Here is a 13,720-nt window from a genome sequence, read left to right as displayed (position 1 = left end):
TAAAGTAATCCTTACTAACTGTTATCTTATGTCCTTAAACCGCTTAACGGAATATCTCTTTTACTTTTTAATACTTCTGCTGCTTATAAAGCATCTATACTAGCCTATTTTTACTCTTAAGTATATAAAAGTAATCCTTGCTAACCGTTGTCTTATATCCTTATACTGCTTAACAGAATATCTCTTCTGCTTTTTAATACTTCTGCTACTTATAAAATGTCTATACTAGCCTACGTTTACTATTAAGCGTGCTAAAGTAATCCTTGCCGATTGTTGTCTTATATACTGCTTAATGGAATATCTCTTTTACTTTTTAATACTTCTGCTACTTATAAAGCGTCTATACTAGCCTATTTTTACTATTAAGCGTACTAAAGTAATTCTTGCTAACTGTTGTCTTGCGTCCTTGTACTATTTAACTAAATACCACGCTATCTATATTTACTTATGCTTATACTCCTACCGTTATATATTAGGTGTATATAAAGAAATAGAGTTTAAGCTAGAGGCTAGCTAGATACAGAAGTAGGGTTAAGGTTTAAGGGATTGTAGTTAGGCCTAAAGTTTATATAGCTTAGTGTAAACTAGATCCTATGCCTGTTTTATATTACTTATAGTAATATCTAAATATATAACTAATAGTGTAAGAATGTGCTATTTATTACTACTTTAGTCTTTAACCTTAGCCTCGCTTATATCTACCTTCTCTTTATTTTATAATATTAGCGCTTAGGCTATTAAATTTATATACCTAATATATTATGGTAATAAAAATACTTTAATACCGCACTGTTGCTTAACGCTTAACTTAGTTTAGTAAGACGATTGCTAAGAGATCTGCTTCTAGGGCGGTAAAATTTTAACGGCGTAGTTAGAGGGGAAGCCGATTTTATAAGTCGCTGTAGTATTAAGCCAAACGGCTTAATAGTCTTGGTGTCTATAATATTTTTAGTTCTAGCTTAAATTGCGACTTTTAAAGACTAGTTACTAATTCCGGTTTAAAATATAGGCTAATTAGCTACTATAAAAAGGTCGCAATTCTAAAAATTAGATTTAATTCTAAACTAAATCCTGTTTTTAGGAATAGGTCAGTTAACCGCTATAAAAAGAGGTTAACTATATCTGTATTTGGTATATTAGATTTAGCTTATTTTAGGACTAGCTATATAATTATTTATTAGCGCTTATATAACTAACCTTAGTTAACCTACTTAGGCCCTTTAGCCTCGCTATATAAGAGCCTTACACGTTATAAAATAAACTAAAACTAATAGGCATGACTAGAAAACGCTGCCTCCTTACACTTTTAGGTTATTGTAGCTTAGGATTTAACTAAGCTCTATAAAGCCTTAGTCTAAGCCACATTAAATCGGCTTAACTTTTCCGCGCCCAATTTTTAATCCTTCCTACATTTGCTCGCACCTTTCTTCCTTATACTTTTCTCCTTACCTATTTCCTTATTATAAGACGCGCCCGATATATCCTCAACCTCCCTATACTTGCTTATATCTTTACTATTATACTATCTACCTCTTTAATCTCCCCTTATCGCCTACCTACCTACCTACTACGTCGGCCCTCCTAACGTGGCTCTTAGTGCGTTCTCCTACAATAGCAAATCTTTTTAGATTGGAGGTAGTTAAAATAAAACCTATTAGAGAGGGATTAAATGGTTTTCGTAATTTATTTAACTTAATTTATAAGGGCTTAAGTGTCTCTAACTCTTTAAATATATTACGTTAGATAAGTAATAAAGGTAACTATTATTTTACCTAGTATAAGCTCTATCTAACGCTCGTAAAACTAAAGAATATTTTACTTAATTTAATACTTACTCTATAGAGCTTTCTTGCTTCTCGTTTATTAGCTGTTTATTTTTATAGCTTTTTATATCTAATAGAGGTTTATTAAAGTAGTAATATAACTATAAACTAACCGCTATAAGAGCCGCGTCTTCTCTTATGGTATATTAATATTAGCTTTATAGCTCTTCCCTGTTAAGGGCTAGCTTATAACCTCCTTAATAAAGAAGAAAAGTAGCTTATCCTTTATAATAGTATTACTATTATAATACTACTTCCGTTTATAAAAGGCCTAAAGCTAATAACGCGTTAGCTATAGGCCGCGATACTTTTAAAGGGGGGGGGGTATAACCTTAAACTCCTTTTACTTTAAATTATATATTATAAATATATTTTTAGGCCTTATAGTATATATAAGGGCAAGGATATACTATATATTAGCGTATAATTTAGTATTATTAGTAATATTAATCTCTATATAGTTAGTTAGCGCTATTTTATATAGTAGGTATAATAGTAGACGTGCTGCCGTAATTAAGAATTAGGTAGGGAGAACTTTTTTATATATACTTAGGGCCCTAATAGCCCTAATTACCCTATAGTCGACGTTAATTAGCAGCTTAATTAGTAGGTGGCCCTTAATACGCGTATCTGCTCTAGGTGGCTGGCTAAATACGTGATTTTCCGGCTGACCGAGGATCAGCCGGGCAGTCAATACCAATATATGTGAATATACATCATGTGATTGTCACGTGAAGGCGGCCTAACGTTACAAACAGCAAGACGCCACCTCGCGTAGCGAGGTAGTCGATTAAATAGCTAGTTTACTAGTACGAGATACAGTATCGCTGCCGGCTACATGTAGCTTCGTCGTAAAGGAATGACCGTTCTTCGGACCACTCTGCTCTAATCCCAATAGTACAGCCAGAACCAATTGGCTCTCTTTCACAGCATTTCTCTCTAGTCTAATAGCACCTTAGCCCCTTCAATTAGAGCCGCCCGAACAGCACAGTGAGTGCAGTCTCCACGCTGAATCATGCAAACGTCCTTCCTGGTTTGGTGCGACACCACTGCTCTCTCAATAACTAGGTTGTTATGGGCCAGAACCACGGTCAGCTTGGGTAATTCCTTTTGGTTCGGGCCCGCAAGTTGAACAAGGCTCCCGTAGTTGGTTCCGTCAGCAACCTGGACTTGTCGTATTTCTGCCTCCGTCAGGCAGCCCTGAGCACATTTTCCTAAGCAGCCATCCCAGAAGCGAACGGTAGCTGCCGAATTAATCGCCTTGATAATATCGACGCCTATACTCTTCTCTCCGACCCTCACCGAGGTTTGAATTGTGGCCTTGTCTCCGAGGACGTCAACAACATGCTCGAACTGGCAAGACCCAAACTTGTCTATAGGACGTTGGACATCGCTTAACTCCATCGCATTGCTCCATCTCCCAAACCCTGAGCCGGCAAAACGGAACTGGTACATTTCCTTAACACGCCTCTGGGGAGTTTCCATGGAGCCAGGCACCGTGTACAGACAGTACCCCGGATCGGTAAGCAACGACTTGTCCTCGTTGCTCCTAAGCCCCGAAACTGCACCACCTGCAGCAAGGCCCATGATATTCTCGTCGTTGATATTAAAAAGTCTCCCGGCAAGCCTGGTAGCGACACAGGATAATAAAGTCTGTGTGGGAATGACTGCTGGAATCATTTCGTACCCACCACTCATCATGCCGAGCTGGTTCATTACATTCCATTCGGTGATTGGCCCCATATCCCGAAGAAGCGCGTGCGACTTGATGTCCAAATGGGCGCAAATCCAAATCTTCCACGCAAATTCCTCCAGCATCATGGAGATGTGTAAAAACTTGCATACCGCCATAGGCGAAGCATGCGCTTCGCAGTCGCAAAGCAATTTTGATTTTTCCTTCGGCAAAGACTTAGGTAGGGGGCTAAGCGGAGTCGGGGATTCGTCGTCTGCTATTCTCTTGAATAGAAGGTTGATGTGCTCTGGGTCAATTAAGTCGGGGTTGAAGACAGTAAGAGCGATACGCAAACGACCCGCTAGGGCTCGGTCTCGAGATGGCGTCCTTATCTCCTCCGCAGATACCGATGCTTGGGAACCTAGTGACCTATGTATGGCAAGGAGCTGTGTATTTCGGATGATGGTGTGTAAATAATTCATAAGCCACATGCTGACGTACATGCCGTTTCCCGTCTCCCATAGTTGCTTCTTCAGGGAAGTCAGGCCCACGAGGTTGATGCTGTTGTTGGCTTCTATAGTCTCAGTAGAGCAAGAGTAAAGGCCAGGGTGAACCGGCGCGAAGGCAGATGCTCCTGGCCTCCACAAGACCATGCTAGACTCCCGGTCGCCGCCCAGCCAGTGTTGCACAGATTCTTCAATCGAATGATTGTCCATCAGATATCCTGTTTGCCACTTGGAGCCCACTTCTCGATCAAATACAACCACAACATTTGTTGGACTATTCTCATCTCCGAATTCGACGTCATTCTGGTCAAGGCGAGCGGTAACCCGGAAGCCGCACACTACGGTCAGATAGAGTATAAGCTGCCCAAATCCGTTCGAGCCTTGTATGTGTATCTTCGCGCCGAGATATTGCTGTTGATTCTTGTGCATGGAATTGGCCATCTCCCACGCCCGAAAACAGGCAGACATCATAGGAGTGAAAGACTCAGTTGATGAATCCGGATATGCCGCGCTGACAAGGTTGGTCTTGCTAGATTGTTGGCATCGGGATACGATGGATTGAAATTCTATCTGGACAGGCGACGCGAGAAACAGCTCTCTTCCCATGAGCCACATCTTTTCGGTCTGCTCTTCGTCCAGGAGATATTGTGTCGTCTTGGCGTTCGCGATGGCCTTTAGTAGGCGGTGAAGCTCTCGTGCTCCCTGGTGTTCTGTTGTGGCGATGGCCAAAGCCGCCAGAATTCCGAGCCATCGAGGTCCAAATTGGGTGTTCACCAGGTGAGGCAGAAAGCCGGAGCCAGGATACCCAATGCGAAGCGTGCCAATCACTGTTCCAGTCGTGGACCGGAGAGAGAGAGACTGGAGAGTTAGCTTCCAGCCTTCTGACTCTCCGCCGACGATACTGCAGTTTGCCGCGTATACAACAGCCGAAGGCTGCATGCTGGACTTGCTAAAGAAATTGAAGACTGCGACAGCCGTACCCCAGATGCTCTGTACAGCCTGTACGGCGTCCAGGTTTATCGCGGCACCAAATTGAAAATTAGACGTCGCCATTGCGTGCAAAAGGAGTCAATTCTGATACCCCTGCGTGGACTTATGTGCGTTTTGATGCAGTGGCGAGAGAGGTGCACAGGAAGCGCATATCGACAAGTAATCCTGCCGATGGCTGAAAGTTCAGACAAGCGAGCGAGCACCTAGATGAGAGATTTGGGGGACGCACTGAGTATTATGAACAAAAGGTTTGCTGCCCAGCTTTCAGCCAATGGATGCGACAATTCAGCGTGATCTGTTGGTACTGGTCGTCCCTGGGCATCAGTCGCGCAGAGATAGTTTCCTGTGTTTGCGGGCTAAAACTCTCTATTGGGAGCACAGCTCGTCAATACCTCCCTCCTCAGCCGCACTTTGACTTCGACATCAACATCACATCCTAGAAACGGTATCTTCTCCTTTGAAGACACAAACTGCCTTTCCACGCTGGTTCTGCAGAGGGCGTTCGCCACTAACACGGATTGATCGCGCGTCTGTGCGCCCATACACAATTATATATCACAGGGCTGTGCCAAGCAAACACAGCTGCGGGCGCCGCATCCCTTCACTTCCGCCTCACTTCACTCCGCTTTATACTCAAATCACTTCACTTTCATCCTCATATTCCCCACCAAGGGAAGACTGAAAACACCACAATCCTCCTCATCTTCCCTAGACACCAAACATGCCCGGATATTGTTCCACATCAGCTCTCGTCGCTAGCTCCGCTGCTATTCTGTTCATCGTTGTCTGGGCTCTTTTCATCAACCATCTAGTCACAAACGCGCACATTACCGAAGGATTGGATCATTGGGTCAACATGGCTCGCGACGAAGCATATGGGGTTTGCTACGACGGTTGCAACGACTGCCTAGATGTGGAGAGCATTGCGGCAGCCTGCCAAATGACGAGGAAAGTGAATATATCTGGGGTGGTATGTGACGCTAGTAAGATGTGGACGTGGGCCGATCGTTACCCCTTAGAGTGCCTCATATCTGTTGGAGAAATCTACAGGTCCGACGCTTTGTGGTGGAAAAGATTCTGGTTGAGGAGTCTTTATATCCTCAGCCTTGCAGCATGGCCCATCTTCCTGGTCATGTACTCCGCAACTGAAAAGCTATCCAAACTACGTACCGTCGAGCGCCGGAGGGGGATTGGAATCCGAACACCTCTCCTCAACGCTGCAACCATATCGATCCTAGCCCTTGTATCGGTAGTGCCTTCTGTGGGTGCTTACAGATGCACATACATGAACCCAGCACATAATCAGCACTTTGCAAGCGCAGACGGCACTCTCTACGGCGTCATTCATGGGTGGCTATCGGATTGCTATGACCAGTCGTCTTCGTGCGGAGAATCCTGCTCGACACCGTCGTCGAGTGGCAAGGAAACATGCTCTCCAATATGGTGCTCCCAGCCCCAAATCAATCAACCGCCGCGGTACTTTGTGAATGCTGCGGCCCGGAGAATCAGGGAATGCGGCTTTCGAATGGTCGATGCTATACCAGGAATTGTGGACAAACGCATCGCAAATCCAAGAATCGAAGGCACGTTGTGGGTCAAGGTGTCAGTAAATCAATTTAATGGGACGGGCGGGCTACTAGAGCAGGTACGGTGCCTCTATGATATAGTATAAGTGTTATGGAACTCTGCAGCTTAGCTTAGGTGCTTGCCCCTCGGCAGCCCTACACGATGAGGCGTTTGGATAACGAGTGGGGGCGCATAATAACTTCTCAGCGATATACAAACTACACTCCAGTGCCCGGCGCAAAACGGCTAATGCTCGATTGACAGTATCACAGTCATTCTGCGTATTGAGTTGCAGTATGCGTGCGAGCTCGAGGAGAATAGCGCTGTAAGGCGGTGCGTCCGCAACACGTGCGGCCGCGATGAGGGATTGGAGGTTCGCAGCCTGTGCATGATTTCGTCTTGTCCGGCCTTGATGGAATGAAATTCTACTTTGCAATTTCGTGGCTTCTTTCCACACTTCCCATTGTTGAGCGCTGCTCCAGTCCCCACCTGAGTAGCAATGAGTGGCGTTAGCATTTGTAACCGACTACCGAGGCTCGCATTACCTTATGACTCACCACCCTTGTTTTCAGCTACAATTGTACATCATTCAGCTGCAATTATACATCGTTTCAGCTGCAATGGTACATCGTCGTCATCAGCCTTTTGCCACCTATTTTATGTATTTATATCACTCGATTTCCATAGATTTAGAATTAAGTCGTTCACTCAATTCTCCTACACTGCAAAGCTTACAGTTATAAGCCCGGATTACACTACCTGCTAAGTAATCAAGCTACTACCTCATTTAAGAAGTCACTACTTCTATCACCTTTGCAAGTGTCTTAAACTTCTTCACCTACCAAACAAACGGACGATCGACCTCGACCGACAACCGTACCCGACCGACAAACGAACTGACAAATCAAATCAAGAGTTCGGAACGTTAAAATAAGGTTTTCGCCAAGCCACCAATTAAACCCTACCTAACCCCACAAATTCTAAAAATAACGACTATGAACGAATCAAAAGTCAACCTCATCCTCAACTAGCCATCCGATTAGACTTAATGGTTCTTTATTATCTAAGACATAGCCAAAACCAACGAGGTATAGTAATACATCGACCTATATACAAAAGATAAGCTTCTAAAGCTAGAACTACCGCATCGACCTATATTAGTAGACGTACTTCCTAATACTATATTAATAGCTTAACTAGACCAAATTAAGCTTACTACCTATAACTAGCTCTACGCCAAATATAAGGATAATCTACGCGTATATAAGAAGTAAAAATAAGCTATAAACAATATTAGCAACTATATCATTCGTACTATATTAATAGCTTACATTTTACTTATTAACGGCCTTAATACGGTGCACGAACGGCTTTAAGCATTAAAGACTGCACTTGCCCCTACCTCCTTAGTTAAAAGTATAATGTCTTTAATTAATACACGGCTTTAAGAGCCTATAATAAAAAGTAAAGCATTAATAAATAGTTAAATAGCTAGCGGAACGTCTATAAGCTTACGGAGTAATTAGAGCTACCGGATATATAGAGATTTAGGCCACACTATAATTTCGTTTAAGTAATTAAACCTATCTCTTCTAGTTTTATAGGAGCACTAGAAGTAGACCTTATTAAAAAAAAAATAGAAGGACGAAGACGTCCTATCTATTATCAATCTTATTAAGGAATTTAAGGAGCACTACCATATATAGTAAGCATCCTCTACCTCTACTACTAATAACTCTACCTTTATAACCCTTTAAAACAATTCTAATTCTAATTCTAATTCTAATTCTAATTTAAAATGGTATAAGGAATGCGTATACAGCCTTATATATTAATTTAATAACTACTACTATATTGTTAAGTATAATCGCCCTTAAGGATAGAAACTAAACCTAAATATCCAAAAGGAAGTAGATAAAAAGATCTTATCTACACCTTAGATTAAACGCATTGTTAAATAGATTAAAAAATAAGGGGTAAAGAAGGATAATTAAAAGAGCACAGAATCTATAATTAATTTTAATTCTAAAACCCTACCTTTTAAAACCCCAACTAGCTATACTGCCGTATATAGTACTAATTAAACTTTATTTAAACTCCAGAATACCTAAATATTTAACCCTAGTACAGATACCTTATTAGGAATTTTCTTTTTAGACACGTTATTGCAAATTGCGGTAATTTACTGCAAACTATGCGATTTAGGTAGTTGTATATAGTTATTAGCGATTCGCGCAAACCGCGCGTTTTGTAACAAAATTGCAGCATTTACTAGCAAATTGCAGCAAAACGCTTAACTACTAAACTAATTCTAGCTTTTTGCTACCCTATAAATAAATAGCGCGTAAACTGTACGAACTATATAAACTGTATAAACTGTACGAACTGTATAAATTGTAACTATATAAATTATTATTATATTATATAATAACCAAATTATTATATATTCCTATAGATTTCTATAATATACTTTTTAATATATTTATATTATAACTATATAAAATATAGAGCTATCTACTTTAGGCATTAAGGGGGAAGCCTCTTATAGAGGCTCTAAATTATCTACCTACCTACCTATCTACCTACCTACCTACCTACCTACCTGCCTACCTACTTGCCTACCTGCCTACCTACCTACCTACCTATCTACCTACCTACCTACTTACCTATTTACTTACCTACCTATCTATCTACCTATCTATCTATCTATCTGTTTATCTATCTATTTATCTATTTGTCTATCTATACCTACCTATCTATGCCTACCTGTTTATGTTACCTTAATTCGATTAATTAATTAAATCGTTTATATTTGCTAGCTAGTCGTTTAAACGGTTATTATATAGCTTTAGCAGCGGTTATATAGCTCTAGCGACGGTTATCTAGCTCTGATGGTTATCTAGTAATGGCAATAGTTGTCTAGCTCTAACGACGGTTGTTTAGCTCTAGTGATAGTTATCTAGCTCTGGCGACGGTTGTTTAGCTTTAACGACAGTTATTTAGCACTAGTGACGGTTGTCTAGCTCTAGCAATAGTTGTCTAGCTTCTATAACGGTCGTTTAGCTCTAGTAATAGTTATCTACTAGCTATTATTTTGGTGTCTTCCTAGGTAGGGAGGATATAAAGAAGGGTAAAAAATAAGGTGGCTACCTAGGTATATATAGGGGGTATACTTAGTAAAGGTATGTATAGAGGTTATTGGGAATATAGCGGGGACCTAATACAGAGCTTCGCGTAGAGCCTCTATACGCAAAGCTTCGCGTAAAGCCTTATATAAAGCCTCTATACGTAGAGCTTTATATAGAGCTTTATATAGAGCTTTATATAGAACTTTGTATAGAGCTTTATATAGAGCTTTATATAGAGCTTCGTATAGAGCTTTATATAGAGCTTTATATAGAGCTTTATATAGAGCCTTATATATTATAAACGCTTTAAGTATAATGCTACGACTACTTAGAGAAGAGTCGGAAGAAGCTAGTTGGTTAATTTAGGCACGGTCCAGAATGGAGCCGGTAGAACTATGTGACGAGGAATAGTAGCCGAGGTTATATAATGTGCTATATATTAAACGAGAGGAACGGGAGGAACTTACGTACCTTATATATAAGACGTACATTACGTATAAGAAGGATTTTATAGGAGTATGGTCGTGTATTTAAGGACCCTTAGTCCCTACCTAGATAGTTCCTTCCTTATAGTAATTCTTAGAATACAATTAGAGTTAATCTATTAGGCAACTACTTCACCAGTTATTATTACATTGTTAACTTTAACTTGCTTTACCTATATACCTAGCCTAATAATGAGCCTATCGTAGTACCTGCTACAAGGTTCCGTTATACAATTACTACCTAGTTACGGTAATAAGTATAGAAAGTTAAACAACATGCCACTAAAAGTAGCTACTATAACGCTATTAACGGCAGCAACTACTTTAAGGTTAGGTGACACCAATATGGTAGATACTAACTTATAGCAACCTATAACGGTCGGACAGTTATAAGAGATAGTTAACTAGTTAATAGCTAATAATGCAGTAATAGAAGAAAGGGTTAATAGGATAGGTGTGGCAAGGATCAAGCTACTATTAATTAAAAGGTACTTAGAAGAAAGATTAAAGCTTAAAGGATTCCTTACGTAAATGCACTTTAAAGTCACACAAGAAGGGGCAAAGTTACCAATACCTATGAATTAAATAGCCTACGCAGGCCTATTCTTGTTAGGAAGAGCACTTAAATAGTTTAAGCCTTACCTTATGGAGATATAGGTAAACGGAATAATAACCACTAATTAAGATATGCGATTTATATTCTTAAGCTAGGAAGGGTTTACGGAACAACTTGTGTAAATATTTAGAGACCTGGAATTAACAACTATAGTGGAAAGAAAACTCTAAAACATTATATAACGAACCTTAGCAATTAAATATACAACGCAGTTTTAAACGCTAGTAATGTAAGTAGAGTGGAATAATAGGGCGCTTATGGTATAGTATAAATAAGGACTTAAGGCTAAAGTCTAGGACGTAATTATCCTAATGGAAGATACGGACACCCTAAGGGAACTAATAGATTAAGTAATTAAGATTAATAACTGGATTTACTAAAGGGAATAGACTAAGAAGGGTTAGGATAGAGTTTTATAGTCGTATAAGGCGCAGAGCACGCAATAACTAAAGCTAAATTAAAAACTATGGTATAGCGCAGAGCTAATAGACCTAAGTGGTACTAAAGAAGCCTATAAGAGATGGAGTAGGAAACTATAAAAACCTAGAGGTTAAGGATCTAGTAATTATAGGACTAAGGAGCAGAGGCTAAACTAGGGATCTTAGTAGCAGAAGACGTTTAGGCGGACTTTATAGCAAAGTTAATGGTTTAAAAACGGAGCTTATATAAATTACGGGAAATAGGGTTATTTCGCGAGGGATTATAAAGATAGTTAGAGTTATTATATAATAAAGGGAACCTAACTAGTAGAAGATATATATATATAGAGGGATAATAGTATACTATAAGGAACAAAGGAATGTTCAATTAGGAGTTTTACGTTTTGTTATAACAACGCATACCGAATTTATAAGGACGCTAAGTACGGCGCAAGCTATTGGCTATAGGAGCCAAAATCTATAGAGTATAGAGGAACTAATAAACCAGTTCGCAGATCGGATATTAAGGACAATAAGTTTAATAAAGGCGAAATATTTCATGATAATAAGGTAATAAGAGCAGCTTACTAGGAGCATACAGACCTCTAAAATGTTATACTAAAGGTAGAGGATAATTCCACTATAGAATAGGGAATATTAGTTAGGATTAAGACCCCACTAAATATAATATCTATCGCTTTATGAGACGTAAGAAAAGTAGGACAGTAAACTACTTCGGCACTTAATAAAGGCAAGAAGCCAAAGGCTTAAGATTCTTAAGAAGAAATAAGAGATGACTAAGATTCTTAAGATAAGATAAGGCAAGCTTAAGGACCTATAATGGACGGAAACTAATAGAGCAGAGTAGTAGCTTAGTTTAAAGATATATAAATAAGCTCGGGACAGAGTTTCCTATAGGCATAAGACTCTTATAACAAGATAAGTAAGATTTAAGACTCTTAAGATAAGATAAAAACACTAAGTAAGCCTAGTTAAACTAAGGTAGGAGTAAGGCTTAAGTTGGAAGTAAGCTTAGGATCAAAGAATCCAAGGGATTAAAAATTTAGAGTATAAATTAAGACACCTATAAGTAAGAGGCAAGAGGCTTCTTTATAGATTAGAGAATCTATAGTATAAATAGTAACTAAACTGGGAGATAGATATATAGACCTAGAGGACTTACTAGGGGAATATAGTGTTTGGCCTAAGGATTAGAAGACTAATACTAAGACTAAGAAGTAAGAAGACTTTAAGGATCCACTTATAAGACACGAAAGGAAAGAAACTATGGAAGAGTTTAGAGTAAGAATTACCTTATAGCAAGAATAAAAACTAGATAAGAGATCTAGTATATTAGGACGTATAAGGGATCGAGTACCTATATAAAGAATTACTAATAGGCCTAGAGCAGGCATACTAAGAGCTAAGTGGCTTACTAAACTGGAATAAGAAGAGGATCTAGGGATTCTAACTAGGTTTAAGGAACGACATACTAAAGGCTGTTATAATGTAGTAATAAGAAGATACTTCCTTATAGACGAGCTATATACACTCTAGCAGCTATACTAAAAGTGGTATAGGCAAAGGCATAATAATAAGTGGGAAGATTTCTATATATAGTTGGATGAAAAAGTTATCTAAAACCACCTAATTATAGAGAAGGCTATAAGTTATATTAAAGGAGCCTTAATTATAACATTAAAAGATTTAGAGGAGCGCTTAGAGGACTAGAGAAGTGAGAGGCGTATCTTAGTACCTACGAATAAAGTCGCAACGCTTAGATTAGTACGATAAAGGTTTAAAGATAAAGATAAGCCGAGAGTTAACCTAAGACACTAGGCATATTATACGCTATTATAGATCGTATATATAGATGATATGTATAATATACATAAAGCACTAAAGGATAAGTATTAAAAATATCCTATAAGAATATATTGGCTAGTAAAAGAACAGAAGTATAGAGACGCTAAGTATATATATAGTTAGTATCTAGTAGAAGTTTAGGAGTTAGGAGACTTAATACTTTAGCTAGGAAGATTTCTTACGGAAGAATACCTAGACGGACAATAGTAGTAGGAATGCCTAGAGAATATGTGTCTATAGCATATTAAAGATAAAAAGCGAACTAAGTATTGGCTAAAGATAGACCAAGTATAAATAGAATTAAGCAGCTAATAGTTAGGAAAAGTGGAGGCCCATAAAACTAGAGGGAGCCAGTAGTAGAGCCTTAGACCCTTAAAGGAATTTAAGGACAATACCTAAATTTACAAGTTAAATGGTAAGATTAATAGTTTAAGGCGTTAATAGATAGTGGAGCAATAAGGAACTATATCTCGCCAATAGCAGTTAAAAGGATAGGTTTACCACATAGGAAAAAGGAACATTCTTACTTATTAGTAATAATTTCGGGAGATTTAATAGCCTATAGAGGAGGCATTATCAACCTTAAAATAGGACCTATTTAGTTAACTATTAAAGGGAGACAAGTCGAGATGTCTTTTGATATATTACC

General features: G+C 39.1%; 2 protein-coding genes across 2 annotated transcripts; one reads left to right on the top strand and one right to left on the bottom strand.

Annotated features, from left to right (window-relative positions):
* Nucleotides 1-2,559: 2,559 nt before the first annotated feature.
* Nucleotides 2,560-5,215, bottom strand: K441DRAFT_664029 (uncharacterized protein). Its single transcript, XM_067649285.1, has one exon. The coding sequence runs from the start codon at nt 5,052-5,054 to the stop codon at nt 2,763-2,765; it is 2,292 nt and encodes a 763-aa protein (XP_067501317.1). The 5' UTR covers nt 5,055-5,215; the 3' UTR covers nt 2,560-2,762.
* A 212-nt stretch (nt 5,216-5,427) lies between these two features.
* K441DRAFT_640855 (uncharacterized protein) lies at nt 5,428-7,234 on the top strand. Its single transcript, XM_067646630.1, has 2 exons — nt 5,428-6,636; nt 6,822-7,234. The coding sequence occupies exons 1-2, from the start codon at nt 5,713-5,715 to the stop codon at nt 6,843-6,845; spliced, it is 948 nt and encodes a 315-aa protein (XP_067501316.1). The 5' UTR covers nt 5,428-5,712; the 3' UTR covers nt 6,846-7,234.
* Nucleotides 7,235-13,720: the final 6,486 nt, after the last annotated feature.

This window comes from Cenococcum geophilum (assembly GCF_001692895.1).
Source record: "Cenococcum geophilum 1.58 unplaced genomic scaffold K441scaffold_36, whole genome shotgun sequence".
NCBI classification, from domain to species: Eukaryota; Fungi; Ascomycota; class Dothideomycetes; order Gloniales; family Gloniaceae; genus Cenococcum; species Cenococcum geophilum.
Note: the sequence above shows the minus strand (reverse complement) of the source record. Positions and strands in the feature narration are given on the sequence as shown.

Coding starts and splice junctions, on each gene's coding strand:
- K441DRAFT_640855 (XM_067646630.1), top strand. CDS start 5,713: ATGCCCGGATATTGTTCCACATCAGCTCTCGTCGCTAGCTCCGCTGCT. Junction 6,637..6,821: donor CGGGCGGGCTACTAGAGCAG/GTACGGTGCCTC, acceptor CTCGATTGACAG/TATCACAGTCATTCTGCGTA.
- K441DRAFT_664029 (XM_067649285.1), bottom strand. CDS start 5,054: ATGGCGACGTCTAATTTTCAATTTGGTGCCGCGATAAACCTGGACGCC.